The 25,728-nt window shown below is 39.2% G+C and overlaps 3 protein-coding genes across 5 annotated transcripts in view; 2 read left to right on the top strand and 1 right to left on the bottom strand.

Annotated features, from left to right (window-relative positions):
• The first annotated feature begins 2,710 nt into the window (after nucleotides 1-2,710).
• LOC129761692 (uncharacterized) lies at nucleotides 2,711-5,624 on the top strand. The gene is made up of 2 exons (XM_055759425.1): nucleotides 2,711-5,545; nucleotides 5,619-5,624. The coding sequence occupies exons 1-2, from the start codon at nucleotides 2,711-2,713 to the stop codon at nucleotides 5,622-5,624; spliced, it is 2,841 nt and encodes a 946-aa protein (XP_055615400.1).
• Nucleotides 5,625-13,780: 8,156 nt separating this feature from the next.
• On the top strand, nucleotides 13,781-25,401 carry LOC129762446 (mitochondrial coenzyme A diphosphatase NUDT8). 2 transcript variants are annotated; one of them, XR_008740629.1, is made up of 3 exons: nucleotides 13,781-14,101; nucleotides 23,041-24,901; nucleotides 24,960-25,401. XR_008740629.1 is itself a non-coding variant. In XM_055760692.1 (2 exons), exons 1-2 carry the CDS (start codon nucleotides 13,822-13,824, stop codon nucleotides 23,466-23,468), a joined length of 708 nt encoding a protein of 235 aa, XP_055616667.1. In that variant the 5' UTR covers nucleotides 13,781-13,821; the 3' UTR covers nucleotides 23,469-24,923. The 2 variants fall into 2 exon arrangements, 1 of the variants encoding a protein (XP_055616667.1); XM_055760692.1 differs by lacking the exon at nucleotides 24,960-25,401 and having other exon boundaries at nucleotides 23,041-24,923.
• The window catches only part of LOC129762432 (chloride intracellular channel exc-4), a 115,555-nt gene continuing 113,478 nt past the window's right edge, over nucleotides 23,652-25,728 (bottom strand). For both annotated transcript variants that reach the window (XM_055760671.1, XM_055760677.1), the window contains one exon: nucleotides 23,652-24,872. In XM_055760671.1, the coding sequence (XP_055616646.1) occupies nucleotides 24,792-24,872 (81 nt within the window). In that variant the 3' untranslated portion in view covers nucleotides 23,652-24,791. The remainder of the gene's footprint in view (nucleotides 24,873-25,728) is intronic.

Genomic DNA, 25,728 nt, shown 5'->3' with positions numbered 1-25,728 from the left:
CACCAACCTTCCCAACATTTCCCAGCTTAGCCTGATAGAAAACTTTTGGGCGAAAGGCCAAAATAGAGTGACAGACGGCCACCAAAGCCACGAAAAGGTAAAATAACACGCCGATATACATATTTTCATCGGCCATGGTTCAGGTTTCGGCCAACTTCCGTAAGACCGCCCAGCGCTTCATTTACGATACTTCATCGAACAACTCTGCCTTTTCCTATCGAGTATACACTAGTTCTTCCGGCTTATTGAAAACGTTAAGCCCTGACCGAGCTAGGGGACCAAAGATGAACTTTTCGTCTGATTCACGTTGGTCCCTGCCGATCAATAGGGGACTTTCATAAAAATCATTTTCCAATTTTGTTGCTGTCGCTTCCAGTTGACACTCTCTAAACAAAAAGCCCAATGTCGGTGCGATGAAACCAGCTCAACGTATTAATCTTTGAATGCACCAGAAGCGCTCTTGAACAGTCTGCCAAATAAAAGTTTTTTTTGAGGTTTATCCATTTAAGAAAATCAACATGATCAAATTGTGATATTGAAATATATTGATATCGCGGGACATTTTTGTTTCTTTTGCCAAATGCGGGACGTTTCGCGGGACGGAATCTTACGTTGAAATGCGGGACTGTCCCGCGTAACGCGGGACGTCTGGTCAGTTTAGTATAGCATATCAAACAAATCTTAGGGAATTTCCGATTCGTTTGGTATGTAAATTGCCAGAAACAGCGCCGAGTAATCGAAAACTTTCGAGCTCTTCCAGCGATACGTCTCAACGCAAAGCATTCGGCTGGGAAACAGGCCGCTGTCCTGATTCCGCTCTGTCTGGTGGACGGCAAAGTTAGCCTACTATATACCCTCCGGTCGGCCAAAGTGAGCACCCACCGGGGGCAGGTGTCGTTTCCAGGTGAGAAGCATAGATTTGAATCGATTTTTTCTGTGCTTTATCCATATTATCGTTCTGGGTTGGTGGGACATTAGTCACCCACATTCTGTATTTCGGTCGATCCGAAATATTTCGAATGATTTGATAACGTTCCTTTCGAGTTGTTCTTGCATTTCGTTCGATCTGTTTCTCTTCGAGCATTAAATAGACAAAACGTTCGAAATACGGAATGTGAAATGATAACTAGAACGTAAATAACGGTTCCGAAATAAAAAACAAAAATAAAAAAAAATCCTTCAAAATCAAAGCAGTTTAAAAAAAAAATCAGAAAAATTCAAAAAATCATTTTCCAATTTTGTTGCTGTCGCTTCCAGTTGACACTCTCTAAACAAAAAGCCCAATGTCGGTGCGATGAAACCAGCTCAACGTATTAATCTTTGAATGCACCAGAAGCGCTCTTGAACAGTCTGCCAAATAAAAGTTTTTTTTGAGGTTTATCCATTTAAGAAAATCAACATGATTGTAAGAAATCGAAAGAATTTAGCAATTTAATTTCAATATCGTAAACGATCGAAAGAAGGACAGAAGAAAAACACTATACGATAAGAGCGAACCGTGTGTAAGATCCTAAAATAACAATCCTATCGGGAGCGGGTGCAATAAAACCTGGTGCAATAAAACCTAGTAGAAAGGAAAGGAACCGAAAACAATCGCACACATTTCTTATCGCGTTAGGCTCCGTTGCTCTTAGAATGCAGTTATGGATATCGTATGTTTTGAAATACAGATAGCGATAGGTAAAGGACTTGTATGAAAAGAAGCAAGGACGTTTATAGTCTTCTCTTTCTTTCGCACGTTAGACTTAAATTTAGGGTAGATTTAGGATAAACTAAAATTGTATAAAAACCCAAGGTTCTCTGAATAAAGCAAGTAGTCTTTGGAATCGTGTCTTACGATTAAGTAGTCCGAAACCACCTCCATTGAATCGACTGACGAGAGTTCTTCAGATTCAAGTCTTCCAACGTTCGCAGCAATAGTTGTATAATTTGCGCTCGGAGTTCGTGAAGATCTTGTACTCGTTGATCCTCCCGCTTAGTTGATGTTCGATATTTTGATCAGCTCCCGTTCGTTGCTCGTTCCGTACGGAATTAGTGCGAAGGCAGTCAGTTCAATTTATTGAAAGGAATAAGTCTGATTAGCTTCCGTTCGTGGCTCGTTCCGTACGGAATTAGTGCGAAGGCAGACAATTCAGTTTATTCCAGGAATAGGTTATTTCTCGTGACGCTTTTCTTCTACTTCAACTTTGTAAATTGCCAATCCAGACTCAGAAAGGTTGATTCCTTCGCTCAACCGAGTTTGCGTATTGGGCAACTTTTACATTTGGTGGCTCCAGAGAGGAGGAGCCTTTCATTACCAACGAACTCATAAGTGCGTGCTCATCGCCATAAGAATGAGCAAAGGGCCAGTTGGATTGAGAACCCAACAGGATTAAAAGCTTAATAGAAGCTTATGCGCGTGCTCAACGCCATAAGAGTGAGCAAGTTGGATAAACAAATCCAACAGGACTAAAAGTTTAAAAGGCCTTGTGAAAGTGCAAATCACCTTGAAGTGAATAAGTTGGATAAAGAATTCCAACAGGACTAAAAGTTTAAAAAGCTTTCTGAAAGTGTGCTAACCTGAAAGCGAGAAAATAAATCTCTCAAGCTTAAGAAAGCTTAAAAAGGCTCAACGCCTTGAAAAGTGAGCAAAGTGTAATTACAAACAACTGGAAACGGATCCTGAGAATTATACATTATTTCAACGGCTGAGTATCTTGAAAGCAACACCATGATACGTTTCGTGGAAAATCAAAACGGAAATTGCCGTTTGTGCTCGGAACCAGACCATAAACAGGATATGGTTGAATGCGACGATTGTGACCGATGGTTCCACATCGGTTGTGTTAACTTAACGGTCGCGCCGACAGCGGAAGAAAAATGGATCTGCCCGAAATGCGTGCAGATCCAACAAAGATTAGCATCATTGGAAATATCTGCTCGGAAGAAAGATGAGCAGATAAAACAACAACTGGATGCAATGGACAAATTAATGGCGACTATGAAAGGCCAATGCTCAACGTCATCCTCGGGCCAAGTAACAAATCAGCCCACGGATCGATCATTTACCCAAACAGTGAGTATGTCTAGTGACTGGACTATATATTTAAAGAGGCAATCATTGACGACCCTACCCAGATTTTCTGGCGCATCAAAGGATTGGCCAAAATTTAAGAAAACATTCCATGATACAACGGCAGAGGGAGGTTTCTCAAATTTAGAGAACCTCAACCGCCTGGAACAAGTTCTGAAAGGGGACGCGTATAAAACCGTCCAACAATTGATGATTAACTCAGAGAATGTTCCGAAAATAATCGAAAAGCTGGAAGAATGCTTTGGAAGGAAGGATCTTGTATATAAAGAACTTCTGAACGACCTGAGACGTATCAAAAAGGACAGCCGAACCGTAGTTCCGGATATATCAGACGCACTAGATAACATGGTGGTGAATATGGAGGCGCTGGGCCAAAAGGAATATCTACGTGATCATCGTTTAATAGAGGAAATCATAGAGAAGCTGCCATACACGATACAAGTGAAATGGGTTGAAGTGATCCAAAGCAACACTTCGATCCCAACACTCAACGATTTGAATAAGTGGTTATTGCCACATTCAAGAATAGCCCGTATGATGCAAAAGTCTAATAACAGTGTGTCGACTACGGAAAGGAAACCTCGAGTTAATGTTCATCAAACTATGAAATGTGCACTTTGTTCAGCCAGTCATAGGCTATTCCAATGTAAGAATTTCAAACAAATGAAAACATTGGAACGTAGAGAGTTTTTGGCTAAAAAAGGAATTTGTTTCAAGTGCCTAAACTCCAATGACCACATTATGAGAAATTGTAGCATGAAAGGAATATGTGGAATCGATGGGTGCAACAAGGAGCACAATCGCTTACTTCATCAAAGATCGGAGTATAAAAGAAATCAGGATACGGCTGCTGACGTACGACGAGGTCCCGAAGAAACCACGAATATTCATCGACAACGCAAGGAACACCTTTACTATCAAATAGTTCCTATAACAGTCCAAAACGGCGAAAGAATGATAGACACCTACGCCTTCCTGGACACAGGATCATCAGTAACACTATTGGACGAGAGAATGGCTAACATGTTAGAGTTGGAAGGAAAAGTTGACCCGCTTACATTAAAATGGACACAGGATTGTTTAAAATCCTGCTCAAGCAAGAGGGTAAAATTCTGGATAAAGGGCATAGGAAAACCAGTGATGGCCCGGACTATGCATGATCTAAATCTTCCTATCCAAACAGTTGACATGGAACAAATTGCCAAGAATTATCCCTACTTGAAGGACATTCCGCTTCAAGATTATAAGGAAGCTCAGCCTACATTGTTAATTGGATTGGACAACAGCGAATTACTGAGTGCCATCAAAACGGTAAAAGGAAATGGTCCTATGGCAGTAAAAACGCGACTCGGATGGGTGATATACGGAAAGGAGTATAACATAAACCGTCAAGATTATACAATGGTCATCCAGGAAGAACAGGAGATGAGCAAAATGATGCAGCGATACTTCTCAATCGACGATTTTGGAGTGAAATTAGTGGAAAAACTGCCAAGATCACCAGAGGAAGAAAGAGCACAACAGATTCTCGACAACACCATCAAGCTAAAAGACAACCGTTATGAGGTCGGTCTGCTATGGAAAACCAAAGATGTACAATTTCCGGACAGCTATCATACAGCCTTACGGAGATTGGTGATTATGGAGAATAAATTGAAACAAGATGAAAAATTGAAGGATTGGGCTATCAATACCTTCGCTGATTATGTGAAAAAGGGATATGCTAGAAAACTAGCACATTCAGAGCTAATTAACGCGGTTCCGAGAACATACTATCTCCCGCATTTTATAGTTCACAACCAGAATAAAATACCTCCAAAACCAAGATTGGTATTTGATGCAGCTTCAAAAATAAATGGCGTATCGTTTAACTCTAATCTTTTGTCTGGACCTGATGCTACTACATCACTCGTTGGAGTATTGCTGCGATTCAGAGAGGGACGTATTGCAGTTTGTGGAGATATTCAAGAGATGTTCCACCAAGTCAAAATAAAACCGGAGGATCAGCATGCTCAACGATTTTTATGGCGAGATTGTGAAAACAATCGAGAACCTGATGTATACATTATGGAGGTAATAATTTTTGGATCGACATGTTCACCATCATGCGCGCAAGCAGTGAAAAATAAAAACGCTGCAGCATTTATGGAATCGAAACCGAAAGCAGCCCTGGCAATTGAAAAACAACACTATGTGGATGACTATCTGGATAGTTTTACAAACATTCGAGAGGCAACCGCTATTACCAAAGACGTCATCGATATACACCAACATGGCGGATTCTTCATTCGAAACTTTATATCGAACAGTAAGGAATTACTGAGCAATTTATCCAGCGATCGGATCCAATCTACCGACATTAAGGTAATAGAGGATAAGGATTCATGTGCTGAAAAAGTTCTTGGTGTCTATTGGAACACGAAACTGGATTTGATCGGGTATCGATTATCGTTGAAGAAGCTGAGCAATGAAGTAAGACAAACGCTACGATTACCCACGAAAAGAGAGGTGTTAGCATTTGTTATGAGTTTGTATGATCCATTAGGATTGATATCAAATTATACGATAATGGGAAAGATTTTGCTTCAAGAGCTGCACAAAGACGAGTTAGACTGGGATGATGAAGTACCCAAACATTTGAGCAAACAGTGGCAAAATTGGCTTGCGAAAATTCAACAAGCCTCTAACGTAAAAATACCCAGGTGTATAATACCGGATGGAGCAGGAAAATTGGAGCTACATACATTCGTAGATGCATCTGAACGAGCATACGCTGCAGTTATATACTTACGTTGTATTGCAAACGGCTCGGTTTATATACGATTATTGGCAGCAAAGGCAAAAGTCGGACCTATTCATCAGTTGTCTATTCCAAAAATGGAACTACAAGCAGCCTTACTAGGAACCAGATTGACAAATACCATTCAGAACGAGCAACGAATTAAAATAGATAGTATTACCTACTGGACAGACTCGGAAAATGTTTTGTCATGGTTACAACCGAAGAATAGAAGATATAAAATATTCGTCACTCATCGAGTTGCTGAGGTTTTAGATACAACCAATATACAGCAATGGCGTTATATACCGTCTGAATTAAATCCCGCCGACGAAGCTACAAAAGATTTCAAAGGGCAATCTATATGGACAAAAGGACCTCAATTCCTTAAGAAGCCAGTGATCGAATATCCTAACAGGAAGATTAAGGAGTCAACGGAAGAGTTGAGACAAGTAGTGGGATTGCACCAAACAAGTTCTATATTCATCGGAATCAAACGATACTCCAGTTGGAATGTGTTGATACACCATGTATGTGTTGTGAAAAAATATGTTGATTGGCTGCAATACAAGAAAAACCAACGATTGAATATACAATCTAATTTTAATCGCAATATAACATATGAGGATCGAAAAATTGCAGAAAGAGTTGTGTTTCGTAAAATACAAATGACACATTTCGCTAAGGAAATTCATGACATTGAATTAAACGGTTATGTTGATATTAGAAATAAACAGTTATCAGCGGTTACTCCAATACTAGATGAATATAACGTAATGAGAGTTGGAGGTCGTCTCGAAAATGCAACTAAATTGCAAATGAATACAATACATCCTGTGATTTTACCTGCTGAAGACCATGGAACACGTTTGATCGTTGCTGAATATCATCAAAAATACTTTCATCGTTCGGATAACGTAGTACTTGGAGCATTACAATTACGGTATTATATACCACACATGCGTACAGTTCTCAACAAAATAAAAACGGACTGCTCTAAATGCATTATAATGAAAGCTAAACCTTTGCCACCTCAAATGGCACCATTACCGGCAGCTAGAGTAGATTTGTATGCTCATCCATTCACGAATACTGGAGTGGACTACTTCGGTCCTTTTGAAGTATTGGTAAGACGATCAATAGAGAAAAGATGGGGCGTGCTCTTTACATGCATGACTACGAGAGCCGTGCATATTGAAATGGCTGAGAAGTTAGATACAGATCACTTCCTAATGTGTTTTAAAAACTTTCAAAACCGCCGTGGAAAGATCAAACATGTATACAGCGATAATGGCACAAATTTTGTTGGAGCTGAAAAACAACTAAACAAACTAATCCACGAAATCGACGAAAGGATGTCGAAATCTGAAGCTGTAAAACTGAAGATAGAATGGACCTTTAACCCACCAGCATCACCGCACTTTGGAGGAGTTTGGGAGCGACTCATCAGAACTATTAAAGACAATTTATATTATATGATAGGTTGTAGTCGGACACCTTATCCTGAAACGTTACGAGCAGCTCTAATACAAGTAGAGTTTATCTTAAACTGTCGCCCACTAACACACATACCGTGCAATAATGATGTGGAAGAGGCTCTAACACCGTTCCATTTCCTAATTGGACGGGCAGGTGAATACGTTCCACCTCAAAATTTGGACAGCAACAACCTCACTCGAGTTCAATGGGAACTAGTGAACCACTACAGTCAACAGTTTTGGGATCGATTCAAGAAACAATATATACCAACATTAATATCGCGACAAAAATGGACGCATAAAGTTCAGCCCATTGAAATAGACGACATAGTATTGATAACAGACAGTACTATACGTTGGGGCCTATGGTTGAGAGGACGAGTAACTGGAGTTATAAAAGGAAAAGACGGCCAAGTACGTACAGCGTTCGTTAAAACACCCAAAGGGACCTTTAAACGAGCAGCACATAAGCTAGCAGTATTGAATATACGCAAGGATGCCGCTCTGAAAGACATAACGTCTAAAGAAGTAAACAAAATGAACACCTCATTTACCGCACTCCATCAAGTTATTGAAAGAAACAGCAGTGTGAATTGTGAGAAATTTGAGCCGAAGAAAAAGAAACGACGAATCAATCCTTGTACTACAACTGTATTAACAGCGGAAACTTCAAAAGTTTTGGTACAATCGGATTACTCTCAAAAAGGCGAATCTAGAAGGAAAATAAGATGGAAATCAGATACAGTTAACCGGTTAACGCTCATGCAACTGTTGATTGCTGCAATGTTATTCGTGGGATGCAGTGTACTAGGCTCAACATCTCATGGATTGATCGCATACGACTGTGCCAATGCAGATGTAAATATGACTTCATATTCTTTGTTGGATGTGGCATCTTGCTTACCGCCAACAACTAACCTGACAACAACGGAACTTCGGATACAAATGTTACAAAGAAATTCGAAAATTCAAACAAAGGTATTTCAATGTAAAGTCATCATCAAGAGGTCGATTCGACACTGTGGTATGCACTCCCACACTTCTGATTATCAACACGGCTTTGCCTACATCGTGAAGGAGTTTTCATCCGAGGAATGTCGAAAAGCTCACTATAGTGGAGCAGTTACACTAGCCGATAACACTGTTATTCAGGAATTGAATCTCAACAGCACAAATAGAGGTCAAGTATTGGTGGTAGGATCAATAACTGGCAGTTCCTGCAGTGGAGGAGTGTACAAAACGCCGTTATACACGTGGACAAACGCCTTAGTATATTATGAATATACGATTACACTTCAAGATTATGTCGCCTCTGTAGACATTGAAAGTAGCCAGATAATGTTGAAAGGAGGTTTAACGTGTACATACACACATGGACGTTGTTTGGACGCTGAAGAAGGCTATCTAACTTGGGACATCGACATGAACCGTAGATGTGAAGAAAGCGAGTTTGAAGTTATTTTTGAAGGAGTTGTCAACAAAACAACGAATAACCAAATGAAAACCATTGGAGAGGTTGTAGTGTACAGCACAATATCGGAACGACATTTATTTTCGATAAAAACTACAGCAAGGACATATATATGTGGACACGTTGGGTTTAAAACAGACCATCCCAGAATATTAGTTTTGGAGTTATCCAACATGAGATCGCCATTTGTTAGAAAACCTACGTCAGGTTCAAATAATGATCTATTTACTTACTTCAATTCGAAAATAACATTCGTCGAAAACTACATTGGTCAGAAATTAGACGACGTATACAATTCGGTTATGACAGAGATGTGCAAACTAGATAAGGCTCTACTGGAAACTAAATTGACATTAGCAAGAATCAATCCAACGGAGTTTGTATCGAGCATAATGAAGAGGTCAGGATATACAGCAGTTGTTGCTGGGGAAGTGCTTCATGTTATTGAATGCAAACCAGTATTTGTTACGCCAAGATCCGAAGCGCGATGCTTCCAAGAAATTCCAGTTGAATTTAACAACAGGTCGATGTTTTTGGCACCTGTGACAAGAATACTCCAGAACCGCGGGATTGAAATAGATTGCACACCTTTAATACCAGCAAAATTCATGTTCGGAGGAAAATGGTATACAACTGATGGACGATTACGTGAAACAACTCCACCAGAGAAATTAGTGTCGGACATAGTTACAACATGGTCCTACACACCTCTTCCAAATCTAATGCAAAGTGGTGTCTATGATGCAGACAATCTTAAAAAGATGAGGGATATGATTTATGAACAAGGAGATCGTAGAGTGGCAACGAATGTAATACACAAGGTGCTGATTGGACAACGACCCAATGATCAAGGATTCAACTTCGGAGCCTTAGTATCTGGAGATGTAATCGACGATGCAATAACAAGGTATTGGATGCGGCTTATGTCTTGGTCTACATGGCTCGGAAACATCACATCAACGGCGATTGGTCTATATATGATGGGCAGGATGATAAAGTTTATCGTCGATACAATCATGCACGGCAGAATTCTATACGACATATATGGATTCGGCTGGCAATTGATGGCATCTTGCTGGGATTCACTCACAACGTTTCTTTCTCACCGGAATGCAGTACGACATTTACGTGAAACATCAATCAATTCAAGGAAGACTGAACCATCTGATGACATCAATATTGCTACGACTAGGGAGACGGCAATACCTATGGAAGATACGACAACACAACCCATTTGTGGACGAATTTTACCAAGAGTATAAATAATGTGAATTAGTGAATTAAAATAATTAAAAGTGAATTAGATAATAGCTAACAAAAATTTATAAAAAAAAAAAAACAACTGAATACTTATACAATTGCTAATTCTTTGAAGTGTAAATTCGAGCAGGTAGATTTACGGAAGGGGAAATGTAAGAAATCGAAAGAATTTAGCAATTTAATTTCAATATCGTAAACGATCGAAAGAAGGACAGAAGAAAAACACTATACGATAAGAGCGAACCGTGTGTAAGATCCTAAAATAACAATCCTATCGGGAGCGGGTGCAATAAAACCTGGTGCAATAAAACCTAGTAGAAAGGAAAGGAACCGAAAACAATCGCACACATTTCTTATCGCGTTAGGCTCCGTTGCTCTTAGAATGCAGTTATGGATATCGTATGTTTTGAAATACAGATAGCGATAGGTAAAGGACTTGTATGAAAAGAAGCAAGGACGTTTATAGTCTTCTCTTTCTTTCGCACGTTAGACTTAAATTTAGGGTAGATTTAGGATAAACTAAAATTGTATAAAAACCCAAGGTTCTCTGAATAAAGCAAGTAGTCTTTGGAATCGTGTCTTACGATTAAGTAGTCCGAAACCACCTCCATTGAATCGACTGACGAGAGTTCTTCAGATTCAAGTCTTCCAACGTTCGCAGCAATAGTTGTATAATTTGCGCTCGGAGTTCGTGAAGATCTTGTACTCGTTGATCCTCCCGCTTAGTTGATGTTCGATATTTTGATCAGCTCCCGTTCGTTGCTCGTTCCGTACGGAATTAGTGCGAAGGCAGTCAGTTCAATTTATTGAAAGGAATAAGTCTGATTAGCTTCCGTTCGTGGCTCGTTCCGTACGGAATTAGTGCGAAGGCAGACAATTCAGTTTATTCCAGGAATAGGTTATTTCTCGTGACGCTTTTCTTCTACTTCAACTTTGTAAATTGCCAATCCAGACTCAGAAAGGTTGATTCCTTCGCTCAACCGAGTTTGCGTATTGGGCAACTTTTACAATGATCAAATTGTGATATTGAAATATATTGATATCGCGGGACATTTTTGTTTCTTTTGCCAAATGCGGGACGTTTCGCGGGACGGAATCTTACGTTGAAATGCGGGACTGTCCCGCGTAACGCGAGACGTCTGGTCAGTTTAGTATAGCATATCAAACAAATCTTAGGGAATTTCCGATTCGTTTGGTATGTAAATTGCCAGAATCCGTTCACGGCAAAAATAGTTATAAACGTTAACTTTATTTCATAAAAACGTCACCTGTTTTCTGATTGGGCGCCCTTAATGAAAGACGTAGTTCTACGTCAAAACTTAATTCCCATATGTTCTACAATGAAATCGTAGTTAGCCCAGTTGGATTTGCGGAATTATGGTTCGTGTTCCCTTGGTGTAAAGCGCAATAGATTATCAGGTGGAATGATGTTATTTGCAATCTTGAATCTTGAGTAAAAATTGTGTCTGAAAAGAAATTTATATTGTGCTGATGAGTTTCAATAGAAGTGACAGGAAATTCATAATATAAGGAAATTGTAAAGGATCAATTAGGGTAAATGATTTTGGTTTGTCCGATTTGGGATGTTTTTACACAACTAGTAAATGCAAATCGATTGTTCTTCATGAAAATCACATATAATCGATACGAGTTTGGGTTTCTTGAAAAGCCCCAAGTCTCTAATTACTAATACTACCATAAGGTGTTGAAATTATTCAAATTTTCATGTTTTTTTAACGATTTTCCTCAAAGAGGAATTATGATCATGGTTTGGTCACCTCTGATCATGGTTTGTCCAAAAATGATCATGGTTTGTACGGTTTTAGAAATCACCATTTTGAATGAAAACATTCGAATTCTCAAGTAGATGTTGCATTTATCATTGTTTTAGTTTACTGTCATCATATTGATCCATTCATAATTTGGGCTTTCTTCAGAATATCGCCTTTTCTTGGGCATTTTAAAATTGTTACCCTCAACACAGCTATAATGATTTTTTTCACATTCCTCGTCAGGACACACTCGTTAGTTGGCAGCGCATGTGTAGTGAAGATGAGTTCGGTCGTTGGTTACACACGATTATCCCTAAGGTCTCGACGAGTGCATGGTTCAAGGGATTGAATGTAGGTCGTGATTTCATTCGCGTGATATCTCGGCTTATGTCCAATCACTACAACCTAAACGCGCATCTCTATCGCATTGGGCTCGCAGCAAACAATCTTTGTGATTGTGGCGATGGCTACCACGACATCGAGCATGTTGTCTGGTCGTGTATCCGGTTCCATGCTGCTCGCTCTCAGCTCTCTAGAGCACTGAGAGCACAAGGCAGACAATCGGATATCCCCGTCCGGGATATCTTAGGTAGCCGGGATCCTGATCTTCTGCTTCATCTATACCTGTTCCTCAGAAACGCCGATGTCAACGTTTAATGATGTTTCCTTCGTTGTGTCCCCGTTTCATATCCCTCCTATCCGATCGATAAATTTTTATTAGTCGCGGCAATACACACACACACACTCTTTACAGATGCACGGGCCGAAGGTTGTGCAGTCCACTGATCATTCAACAAGAGCCAAAGGTTGTACCGCTCATGACAACTCTACACGAGCTGATGACACGAGCCGGCTAGCGACAATTCTATCCTGGATTCCTCGAGTCGAGAAAGACGCACCACGCTAGATATGGGGTACAGACTAGACAGGTTAATGGTCAGCTGCATCCCAATAGGAAGTAACCCGTGTCGGGCACACGTACAGAGCATCGAAGACTGCAACATACCAATTATGAGAACACTTGTAATACTAACCTCGAGCCAACCGCGAGTAATCGGTTACATATTACTAACATAGTTGTAAGACAAAAATTGTCAAAATATTGGACTCCCGGTCCCGTCAGGCTAACGCCACATGTGCCTTAATAAAAAATATATTTTGGGAAAAAAAACACAGTGAAACTTTATTTCTGCTATGCGCGAAGGACACCATAAACAAACTACAGCGCGCCAAGTGGTTGACATAGAAATCATGTGGACAAACCAACATTGGTGAATTGGACAACTCATGATCAGAATTGAGGTCATCGAAATGCGTTAAATACATGGTTTAGCTATGTAAATCTAATACAAATGGTGTGCAAGCATGATGTTTACAATATTTGTAAGGTCTGAATACGTTCCAAATAATCATCTGGTGATTGATTAAAAGTTAGCTCGAATGAGGGGCAAGTTGACACCAATAAGAAGGTCCTTTAAAACATGTGAATCCGAAAGAATACACTATAAAACTACTGTAAATCATGAAAAAGACAATTTATATAATTTGAAACATTCGAATACTTGATTTTACAAAGGTTTGCTGAATAAGAGCATTCAAAAAAGTGGATAAACCATGATCGTATTTTCGACTGGACAAACCGAAATCATTTACCTTACTTTCAAAAAAATCTGTCGTAATTCAAATTGGTTATCTGATTATGAAAAATATGATTTTCTGTATCTGTCACTATGTGTACAAAGTTTTACACTATTATTCGGAGAGAGTCGAGACATTGATCGGCTGATTGGTGTGGAATTGCTCTATACGTTAAATAATTAAAAAAAAGGTCCTGGCCCAATGTGCAGTTAACACCAACAGAAATCACGAAATGAATTATTACACATTAAAATGATGAAAAATAATCGATGTACCCTCCGTAGCGATTTTTTTCCTCTGTGCACCTCAATCAGCTGTAGCAAAAGTAAACATAAACAAACTCACCGAGCATGGGTGTCACTGGTCGGATTCTTCGTACTTACAGCACCAAACCGCCACCATCCGGCTCTTACAGGCTGAGTCCTTCCATTCTCTCCGGTCGGGCCGAACAGCGCCGAGTAATCGAAAACTTTCGAGCTCTTCCAGCGATACGTCTCAACGCAAAGCATTCGGCTGGGAAACAGGCCGCTGTCCTGATTCCGCTCTGTCTGGTGGACGGCAAAGTTAGCCTACTATATACCCTCCGGTCGGCCAAAGTGAGCACCCACCGGGGGCAGGTGTCGTTTCCAGGTGAGAAGCATAGATTTGAATCGATTTTTTCTGTGCTTTATCCATATTATCGTTCTGGGTTGGTGGGACGTTAGTCACCCACATTCTGTATTTCGGTCGATCCGAAATATTTCGAATGATTTGATAACGTTCCGTTCGAGTTGTTCTTGCATTTCGTTCGATCTGTTTCTCTTCGAGCATTAAATAGACAAAACGTTCGAAATACGGAATGTGAAATGATAACTAGAACGTAAATAACGGTTCCGAAATAAAAAACAAAAATAAAAAAAAAATCCTTCAAAATCAAAGCAGTTTAAAAAAAAATCAGAAAAATTCAAAAAAGTTTGTAAATTAAAAAAAAAATATTTTTCTCAAATCAGAAAAAAAATTAATATAAAAAATCGGAAAAATTCGAAGAAATAGACAAAAATTAGCTTAAAGAAAAATAAAAATCAGAAAGTCAAGAAAATTCAGGAAATACAGGAAATTCAAAAAAAAAACAAGTTCTGAAAATTCTCCAAATTTGGAGAAATCCTAAAAAAAGAAGAAAAAATTGGAAAAAAAACAGAAAATTCAGAAAAAAACGAAAAAAAATTTACTTTTTATGATTTTTTTTTCTTCATTTTTTGATGTCAAATGTTTCAAAATTCTACGCCTAGATCTACTGTCCTATCGAAAATAAATGTGTCAAAAATCGACACCCTGGGACTGTCTTTTTTTTCGGAATACGAAAACGTATGGTTGAGGGTGAAAATGATCATCTCGATTTTTCATATGGAACTTCGTGTGAAATGTTGATTGAATAAGTTGATGAGATAAGATGAGAAATATTGATGAAATGAGGCGCAAATTTTTGACATAGAACTTTCATTAAGGATGCCAAATCAGAAAACAGGTCACGTTTTTATGAAATAAAGTTAACGTTAATAACTATTTTTGCCGCGAACATCAGAAATTCGCTAAGATTTGTTTGATATGCTATACATTATAATCCCATAGTCTGTATGTGGTTTAAATTAATGAAAATTAGAAGCATTCCCATTTCCTCATACATTTGTTCTGTCCGTTTGTGTGCTTTCCCGAACAGAGCTGTCTATAACGAGCAACTTATCGAGAAATCGTAAGATGTAAAGTCTCCGTGAACAAAAGAAAAGAAGAAGAGCGAAGGGGAATATTTGCCTAGAGTATAAACGGTGGATCTCACTGAGGCAAACTTTCATTCTTCGTGAGGAAATCGACTGAACAACATCGTTTCTGGGCAAGCTGGACGACGAGGGATCGAATGGGAGTGAAGGAATAATATTATGGATAAAGTACAGTTTTCCAAGGGCCTTTTTGAAGGTTAGAGACGAATGAACTGAAGAAGTTTGAAGTATCAAGCAAGGTCTTTCCTTGGCAAACTTTCAATATCGTTCTGTATTCAAAGCATCGCTTGTTCTTTCTTGTTTTGCGTCATCACATGTCTTCGTTTCGGATTGAACTGTGGACGCGACCAAATTACTCACTCGCTGATTTCTCTGATATTGCAATCATTGCACCAAACTGATGCCATTACATTAAAGTTCTGAGCTACACAATTGTGTGGGGAATCATCAAGCTAGGCTATTGTCAGCTCACCAAGAAAATAAATGTTCTGAAATTTTGTCAGTGATTTGGTTTCGTATGACGATAGGACAACCAGGAAACACCAAGGATGACAGATAAGCTAATCTAGACTGGCAATATTAATAGAAAGGGCTTCTGTTGAGAAGAGCGCAAAACGGAGATAAGTGTGTGTATATTTATAAGCTTCAAGCCATCGTATATGGATATTTTTATGCGTACGTGCGTGCTTCATAACCCGTACGTAAAAATAGTGCATCTTCGCTAGGCTGAAACCCCATTTATTACATTACATTGGTCTTGTAACGATGCAACAATCGCCTAACTTTTTATGCTATGATTGATAATTGTTTGGTGTTGCAAATTATCATTACAGTCGTAATGATAAATATAAACAAGTAGGGGAGATAGCGGGAGGGAAATATTTTCGCTAGGGTATTGATAATGATTCTCTGCTGAAGCAAATATTCAGCCTTTTTCCAAGCAATTGAAATTGTTTGCTTTCTGTCATCATGACGCTATGGTGAAGCAGGTGTTAAGGTTGTGCACCAAAAAATTATTTTGGGAATACCAAGTTATTCAATAAGTTGTATAGGGTTGGGGAAAAAGAAATGTCGTATTTCTGATCGAAATTTGACGCTTTATTTAACATACTTAAAATTATCCAATTTAAGTCAAATATGCGCCGTTTTGTTCGCCAACTTGTTGCCATTTAGAAGGCAATTTCATTATCCCCCCTTATAAAAACCCCCTCTCTTTATTTGCAAAAAACTCAGACAGCCAGTTTTCGCGAGCCTCTTTTGAGGCCAACTTAGTATCACCAATAGCGTTTCGCATGGACCGGAAGAGATGATAATCACTTGGAGCCAGGTCCGGACTATACGGTGGGTGCAATAGGACATCCCATCCGAGCTCCCGTAGCTTCTGGCGGGTCATAAAAGATGTGTGAGTCCGAGCGTTGTCCTGGTGGAAGACAACACCATTCCTATTGATCATTTCTGACCGCTTCTGGTCAATCGCCTGCTTCCAACGATCAAGCTGCTCACAGTAGAGAACCGAGTTGTGAGTCTGACCATAGTTGAACAGCTCATAGTGGATGACTCCCTTCCAATCCCACCAAACACACAGTAAAACCTTCCTGGCCGTCAATCCGGGCTTGGCGATGGTTTGGGTCGGCTTACCGCGCTTCGACCACGACTTTTTTCGCTTTAGGTTGTCGTACGTGATCCACTTTTCATCACCAGTCACCATCTTCTTCAAAAATGGGTCGAGTTCGTTCCGTTTCAGCAGTGCATCGCAGGCGTTGATTCGGTCTAAAAGATTTTTTTTGCGTCAACTCGTGTGGCACCCATATATCCAGCTTCTTTTGGAATCCAATCTTCTGCAAATGGTTTCAAACGATTTTATGGTCTATACCCCGTTCCTGACCAATCGAACGAGTGCTCACATGCCGGTCTACTTGGATGATTTCAACGATTTTATCGGTTTCCACGACGATTGGCCTACCAGTACGGGGTGTATCTTCGACAGTCACTACACCAGAACGAAATCGATCAAACCAATGCTGTGCTGTACGAATCGTTTTAGGGTCCATAAACTACACGATTTTTTTCGGCCGCCTTCGTTGCAGTTTTACCTCGCAGGTAGTAAAAACGTAAAATATGGCGAATTTCTTGCTTGGTGGACTCCATCTTTGACGCGCTATAACTTGAGACTGAAAAAGACAATCACAACACTGTCAAAACGGCACTTGTAGCACAGATTGTCGTCTTTAAATAGCCGCATAGTATGACCCGATGCGATAAGTACAACACAAGATATGTTTAAGTGTTGCCATATATCGACAATATACGACATTTCTTTCTCCCCAACCCAATTTATATATTTATATTTTTATATGATGCATGCAGTGATACATGCTCTTTCGAGGGAAATTGATTCCCATAAGTACGATATCCATATACAAATTGAATACGACAGTGAAGAAAAACTATGAAAAATTATGGAGTATTTGAAAACAATCGGAAAAATTCAAGAAAATACATAAAAATTCAAAGAAAAGTCCAACATTCGATAAGCACAGAAAAATAAAACAAAACAAAGAAACATAAAAAATCGGAATTCAGAGTTTACAGAAAACGTCAAATGAAATCAAAATAATTTAGATTAATTCCGAGAAATTTGTAAACCAACAGAAACTCTCCCTTACTCGATGTTCTGTATCCCTAACTCGATGAACTTCATGGCACTTTCGATTGATTTTACATGGGTTCTTCTCTCCATAACTCGATGGTCCCTTCGATATCGAGTTAGGGAGAGTTGACTGTATAAAACTTTGAAATAAAAAAGACGGGTGGGTAATGTCGGGGACATAACCGGAGTGACGTAGGACTATACAAAGGGGACAGCTTTTGTTAAATATATATTTTAAATATATTGTTTTATTTTCTTCTCCTACGTGAATACCTACCTATCTACCTGAAAAATGGATTAGTTTACTTTTTACTCTTTATGAATATGTTGATGGTTCTGAAAAGAACCTTTGTTGTTGTGTTTTTGTTATCACTCGATATTCCCATCTTGTTCGGTTAAACATTCCTGTTTAGCTATTGCGTTTGCCACCCGCCACAGCTTTCACAGTTGGAAAATTTCTTCCCATCCAGCTTGTGACATGTTGTTTAGTAAATTACATTTAATGCGACGTGCCGGAGAAACACTTTGCCACTCACTGAAACTAATTGTTGCCTTGATGAGCGCCGAACCGAAGCTGCTCTGTTCTTGATGCGGGTTTTCTGTTTGTCGTGAGCAGCTTTGCAAGCCAACTCGAGCACTCCGACGGCCGAAACTCTATAATCGCTGTTAGGTATACTGGTGCTCCGGCACCAATCCGTTCGGTCTAGTTACCCTTGCGGAGCAATCAGTGAATGCGACCAACAGGGAACTGGAGACCTGCACGGTTCGAGTGAGACTTTGCCTTTCCCTTAACTTGTCCTCCTTTGTTACGTCCACGATGCCGTTGCCGTACAACCACACGGGTTTACGGTTTGAAAGAAAATAAGATATTTTTTTGGGGTCCGCGTGTTTTATACTCTAGCGGTACACACTCACAGGATAGAGACAAATCGGCAGACTTAGCCAGAGGGGCGAGTCCAACGAGACGAACGAATGAGCATTAAAAGGGAGCGATGGCAAAAAATACATTCATTACGATTTGTTCGCTCGTTGGATTCACATGCAGGCTAAAAAGGGTCCTTTTCCGGATCACAAAATTATCTTCAATCTAAAGAGTTTATTGTTTTGTTATTACTCGATATCCCCATCTTGTTCGGCTAAACCTTTCTGTTTAGCGATTGCATTTTCCACTCGCCACAGCTTTCACAGTTGGAAAATTTCTTCCCATCCAACTTGTGACATATTTTACAGTAAATTACATTCAATGGCACGTCGCATTACCACCACTCAGTATCGGATTGGAGGTAATTTTAACCTGTAATTGATCATTTGCGATGACAGTGATACAGTGTCGACTTTCAACGTGGGGTCATAATATGGACCCCGAACTCTATGTTTACAAAAATGTCCAACTAAATATGTCGCATTACAGGTCCGTCCAATTAGCTAAATGTCGAGATAAGTGTAAATTACTGTACTTTCAATCTAGAAACAATTTAAGAATTGGTGAAAATCAATAAGCTCAGAACAACTGCCAAATTTACATACTCATCAGATCCTGGCAAACAAATTATGAAAAAATCAATTTGTGTTTTATTATTATTTTGGATAATGTTTTAGAAAGCATTGAACTGTATTTCCTAAACTCTTTTTTGGAAGGTTTATTGGCCCTGAAAAGCGCCTTGTTTTATGGAATGGTTCCAATTTAGAAAACTTAGTACTCGTGGTTTTAAGAAAAACCATTTCGAACGCCCTCGATGCCGCCTTGTTCTGGTTTTGCCACCAAAGCAGATTGTATAAAGAACAAACTTTTTTCTTCCGCTACCTGCTGTCGTTTTGCGATTGCGTTTGCCACTCGCTGCAACTGCCTGTTGTTGTCTTGATGTCCACCGAACCGAATGTGGTCTGTTCTGAATGCGAGTTTTCTTATCGTCGCGAGCAGCTTTTCCACTTCGGCGGCCGAAACTATATAACGCCGGCTAGGTGGACTGATGCACTGATACTAACGCGCTCGGCCTAGCTACCCTTGCGGGGAACTCCAGATCAACACGGTTCGAGCGGGATTTTGCCTTTCCCTTCACTTTTCCTCCTTTACCATGACCAGACATGGCTGCTTGGGTTGGTTTGTTGATGTGTTGTGATGCGAACCGATGTGGTGTACGGTTCGAATGAGAATGATCGTTACGGCAGCGGTGCGGGGATTTTTAAGCTGACTGGCTGGCTCGAGAATTACGCATGTGTGAGACTGCGACCAATGTTTCTTTCTTTTTTTCCTTTTTCCTTTCCAATCGTGCTTCATTCTATTTCGCTGCTGCTCTGGTTGCCCGTTTTGGTCGGTACGATTTGAGTAGCACAAAATGGACCAATCAAAAATGGGCACATAGTGCATTTTGACAATGCTTGATATTTCACAATTATTGAATTATTTATCTCAAGAAAAATGAAATGTTATTCGTTATGATAGATGCGTAGATATATTTCCTATCAATTGATGCAAAAACCTTTGCGATCTATTGAGAAATGCTCAAGTTATAAGCGTTCCAAATCTTGCATTTTTTCCTACTTGTTCAGTGCCTAGATTTCCATTTCACCCCCTATATCTTCCGGTTAGACGTAGTCCTACGTCAAAAAAAGAAAATTAAAAAAAATAAGGACAAAAATACATAAAAATAAAAAAACAAATATACAGCAAAATACAAATCAATTAGGATAAATTTGGAAAAATACAGAAAAACTGATATTCTTTTTCGAGTGGGACTACGTCTGACCTTTCAATATTTCAATATATCTATGTTTTCGTCCGAGACATATACGCTTTCGATTCTGCTAGAATCAGAACAATGTTTCTTGTGCAGCGAGAATTTTTTTATAGACTTACAAAGAAAAAAAAATGTTTTCAAATACACTGGGTGGCCTGGGTGACACAGCCTTATAAAGGGTAAAAAATAATAAGTTGCACTGAATGTAATGAAAAAATGAAATGTTTATGTACAAAGCCTCAATAAGACAAATCAAGAAAATCTATCAAAAATTTAGAAACAAATAGAAAATAAATCTAAAAATTCTAAAAACACAAAAAGAATCTGAACAAAACAGTAAAATTCATAAACAACCAGAAAAATTCCGAAAAAATAGAAAACAAAATATCAAAAAAAAATCAGAGAAATTCATAAAAATACAAAAAAAGAAGGGGAAAGTTTGAAAAATTTCAGAATAATCAGAACAAACTGTAACATTTAGGAAAGTTCAGAAAATAAAAATCAAAAAGAATCAGTAAGTTTGGAAATTTTTGACATATACAAAAAAATATAGAAAAATTGACCAAAAAGGAAAATTAATAGAAAAGAAACATTTAAAATAAAAGGCTAATTTGAATTTAGCTGAATAAGCGAAAGCGCATCCGGAAACCTCACATTGCCAATTGCGAGGATAATAATTTAATTTCCTTGATGTTGAAAACATTCAGTATTGAGGAGATATTCTCCCCTATTCTTATTCTGCTTGGCGAATGACGAGAGATGCTTAAGTTACAGTATTCCCGAGGGCGAATGGCGACCCTATAGTTATCTTCAGATGTAATTTGAAGTCGTGTCTTCTTCTGCTATTGACTGCGGTATGAGCTTGAGCTTGAGCTTGGGTAGACTGTACAATTCGTAGTTGCTCTCCGTGATTGACCTGAACCAACCAAATTGCACAAAGAACACACTGAATGACGCTTGGGACTAGCAAATCATTCTCGTTGTGCAATTTTCGGTGATTCGAGCTTTAAATGGTCAATAACGACGCCGGCCACGTCCTTACAGTCACCAGGGGAGGGGAAGGAATGTTAGTATGATATTCGCCGCCCGAAAGCCAGAAGGGTCGCCTCTATAGCGTGGTTCCCTAGCGTTTATCATGGAAGGGATAGTTGTTAGTGGGGAAGGTAAGAATCAGGATTCACTGTGGTAAGTGATGTGATTATGTTAACGCGGACTTTAAATGTAGTACTCTATTGCAATCTTTGATCGTGACGCAGGAGATTTTTATTCAGTTGCCTAACAAGGTAACCGAAAGATCTTCTAGTATAAATCGCATCGGTCATACATACTTTGACTTTTCACGTCAAGTACTCTATTTTAATGTCAAATCACGACGCCGGCGGTTATGAAATTGCTACCTGAGAAGGTAACCAAACAGACTCCGAGAGACAGTTCGAATCGGGTATAAATTGTGGGACTTTTCACACGTAATACTCTATTGAATACTCAAATCACTACCTAAGAAGGTAACTGAAAGAACTTCTCTATTATGATTCGAATCGGAGACTTGTTCTGTGCCTAACGCCAATACTGTATCGTATTTTTAATCGCGACGCCGAAGATTATTAATGATACATAAATCCAATTGAATTGTCATAGAAATAATGAGGGTAATAAAATAGCTAAATAGAAGGGAACTTCTCCGTACACTATACGCTTTTAAACCAAATTACTTGTTGTAAGTGTGTTGTAAAATAATAAATTATAAGTTCGATTTTTAGAGAATGAAAAGAAAAGTAAACATAGCAAAATATTTTGGTTTATCTATTAGGCTGGTACACAATTACGATACACCTAATCATGGTGATAAAATCACTGCAATAATAAAATATTGAATTTCTGGCAGCCACTGGATCTTCTTCTTGCATCACTTTGGTTATATTATTTCATCGATAAATCACAAACACTGAAACTTGAAGCACGACAGCATTTTTTATTTCCCACATACACAAACACAGCCGCGTAGAGAAAGTCCACTCTACTATAACAAAGCGGATGGAGAGAAAATATGTCTTTGCGTGTTAAGCGTTTCGCGAAAATCAAACGGGCTCCGCCAAGTGGATGGGCTAATTAATCACTTCATTCGTACAGAGAATTTCATTACATTGCACTAACACTTCGTTTCAAATTTCAAATTGTTTTCCCGATAGACTGAACACTTTTTAAACGTATTAAAATTGTGAAGAAATGCTCAGAGCGCAAACGCGCGCGTCTGTCTTCCATCGCTGCTCAACCCGAACTCCCTTCTGCTATTGACTGCGGTATGAAATCGGAACTAAACATAAGGTGACCTCTAGAATAAAAAGGGCAAGATTGGTCTCCTCGATGATCGATGATTTCAGCACATTCCATTATTTTTCTTTAATCCCAAAACTCTCTCCCCAACAGGTGGCATCAAGGACCCCTCCGACGTCGACTTGGAAGCATGTGCCCTCCGTGAAACGGAGGAGGAAATTGGCATCGCTCGCGAGAAGCTCCAAGTATGGGGCCACGGCAATGAACTGGTTCCAAATTTTGGTCCCGCCATAACCCCAGTCGTGGCAACGATCGAGCTCGGTGTCGACCCGAAAACACACCTTAGGCCCAATCCCGATGAGGTACAGAAAGTGTTCACGGTACCGATAGAAACCTTCCTAGCTGAGGGTAATCGACGGCACACACAGTCTCGGTCCGGTTACACCGTTCCGGTTTATCTCGGTGGCGAAGAAGTGGTGTGGGGAATGACAGGAATCATCACACATCTGTTCCTGTCGGCGCTGTTACCAAGGGAGCTTTACCCGCGAAGGTTACCTTTCCTGAAAAAGTACACTAGTTGATGACTATTGGTGGTGCTGAAGATACTCGATTAGGCGTTCTCTAGTAATATAGTTGAATCATTGCAGCACACTGCAAAATCGCGTTCGAAAAAGTTTCCCTTTTATTACTGCTGTCTCCTGCCTTTTCTAGAGCAAATATAAAACAAGTTGTAGTAAATAATTTACAACCAAAAAAATAACTTCTCTTTTTTCTCGCAAATAAAGTTGAATTTGTTTCGTTTAAAATCTGATCCGCACAGGTCCGTTCACTCTGGACTGCCACAACCAAGTGATCTGGATGAAGCACAACCAGTTGTTGACCCACTCTGGTCCCTAAGCTAGGTTACAAACTCTGTATAAAAAAAATCTATCCGTTCTGATTACTATTTTGTATTTACAAAATCGCAAATTATATGTATTTGATTGGATGACAGGGCCGCATGAGACCCAGGAAGGATTAGCTCCAATACAAAACCGTGCAAATATTTTCGATTTGTATTAACCTATTTCTGTTTTGGGAGTTTTAGGAAACAAGTAAGACCGATCGAAGAGGAAAGTGTACATTTTTCATAATTTGGCTAGAAACGAAAAGTTTTTGTACCATCTTTAAAACAAAACCCATAAAACGCAAGCGCGCATCGTTTAACAAATTTAAAAATGAAACCAAGAATGGTAAGGCATATTTTTTTATACGTTCCTATTATCTTTCCCCTATACATTAAAAGCGAAATAGAAATCATCTTTAAATTCAATGTTTTTTGTTTGTTTGATTATTATTTTTTTTGCATCGACATTAGAGGCTTGTCTTTTTCGCGGAAACACGGTCGCATAAACAAGGCTGGCTTTCTTTACGATTAGCTTCTACTACTTAGATTAAACTTTACATTTGTTACTCTCTTCTCCGTTACATCGCCACGCCCTCTGTCTCTTTCTTTGTCCCTCTCACACACACGTCACCTCACGACTACTGCTTTCAACAAGATGATGGCCGTCGCGAAATTGATCGAATCATAGTAATAATAATAATAGTAGTTGTAATAATAAACAATAGGCATAGTTTAGAACGAATTCGTATTGCGGTTGGCAGCACTGCTGCCAACGGTTTTACATTATATAATGTATAGTAGGCGAATTATCAAGTCAACAATGCAAGGAAGAGGGTCTTGTGTTTGTGTGTGAGTGTGGTTCTACATGTAAATGGTTATCAAAAATGATTTTTTTTATAGTTTTGATGTTCCTTATGCTGACTGCTGTTGCTGCTGCCATTGTTGTTGATTTTCCGTTGAATCCGATGATTCCTCCTGCTGAAGAATTGAATCTGAAAACTTTTGATCCAATGCTAATTTAGTGGTCGTTTAGGTCAATCGGGATCGATGTGGTGAACGTTGGCGTTTCCAGTTCTTCGTGTTTCTTCATCTTCAGCATCTGTGGTATGACGAAAACGAGCAACGACGGTAGAAAAATGAAAGAAAGAAAAAATTAAATATGAGATTTTGCACTTGTGTATTTCAGGTCTGTCGAGATTTAAACTACATCCCCTCCGAAGAGATAGGGTAAATCATGCACCAGGAAAGATCAGATATATGAATGTAAAAGTGGCGATATAGTACATGAAAGGTGACTGTAAAATGAAACAAGCGAAGGTGTGTAATGAAGCCCCAACTAAGAATTGATATCCTTTTTTTGGGTACAAATGCCTTCAGTAATGGTATTTTTGTTGGATTATAGTCAACGTTCAGAGACATAGAAATAATCAAAAAAAAATCTACTACAGTAGTCGTTCACTAACTGGGTGAGGAAGGTAGCCCAGTTATCGACATAACATAACAGAAAAATGTCATGACTCACAAATATTGGTAAGCATTTGTTAATAAACATGGTACAGCAGTATAAGATTAATATGAGCGAGCGAAACAAAAGACAAATAAGCTTTCCGCATACTTTTCCACATACACGGCCCAGACCGAGATAGATATTGTTCTCCTTCATGCGCTCCTTTTTTACTCTTAGAAAACACTTTCCAACTTCAATATATAATCAGGTGCAATATTATCAAGTATTTACTGAACAACTGCTGAAGCATCATTAGCCATGTGGATAGCGTGGTCGTTTAAAATAGCTTCGCATTCCAGCCGGCCTTGGTTTGATCCCCATTGACGTCGTATGGACTTTTTTTGGCACAATCCCAAATGAAATGAGAAAAGAAAACAGAAAGAGATGTCTGCTCGTATACATACGAACCATTTTTAATCTTTTAAAGCAGCTCATTATTTGCGCATTT

The sequence above is a fragment of the Toxorhynchites rutilus genome, chromosome 1 (assembly GCF_029784135.1).
Source record: "Toxorhynchites rutilus septentrionalis strain SRP chromosome 1, ASM2978413v1, whole genome shotgun sequence".
NCBI lineage: Eukaryota > Metazoa > Arthropoda > Insecta > Diptera > Culicidae > Toxorhynchites > Toxorhynchites rutilus.
The sequence above is the reverse complement of the archived record's forward strand: the minus strand, read 5'-3'. Positions and strand labels throughout refer to the sequence as shown.

Excerpts from the sequence above, each read along its gene's own strand:
- LOC129761692 (XM_055759425.1), top strand. The coding sequence starts at position 2,711 with ATGATACGTTTCGTGGAAAATCAAAACGGAAATTGCCGTTTGTGCTCG.
- LOC129762446 (XM_055760692.1), top strand. The coding sequence starts at position 13,822 with ATGGGTGTCACTGGTCGGATTCTTCGTACTTACAGCACCAAACCGCCA. Across the intron at positions 14,102-23,040 it reads GGGGCAGGTGTCGTTTCCAG|GTGGCATCAAGGACCCCTCC; the intron begins GTGAGAAGCATA and ends TCTCCCCAACAG.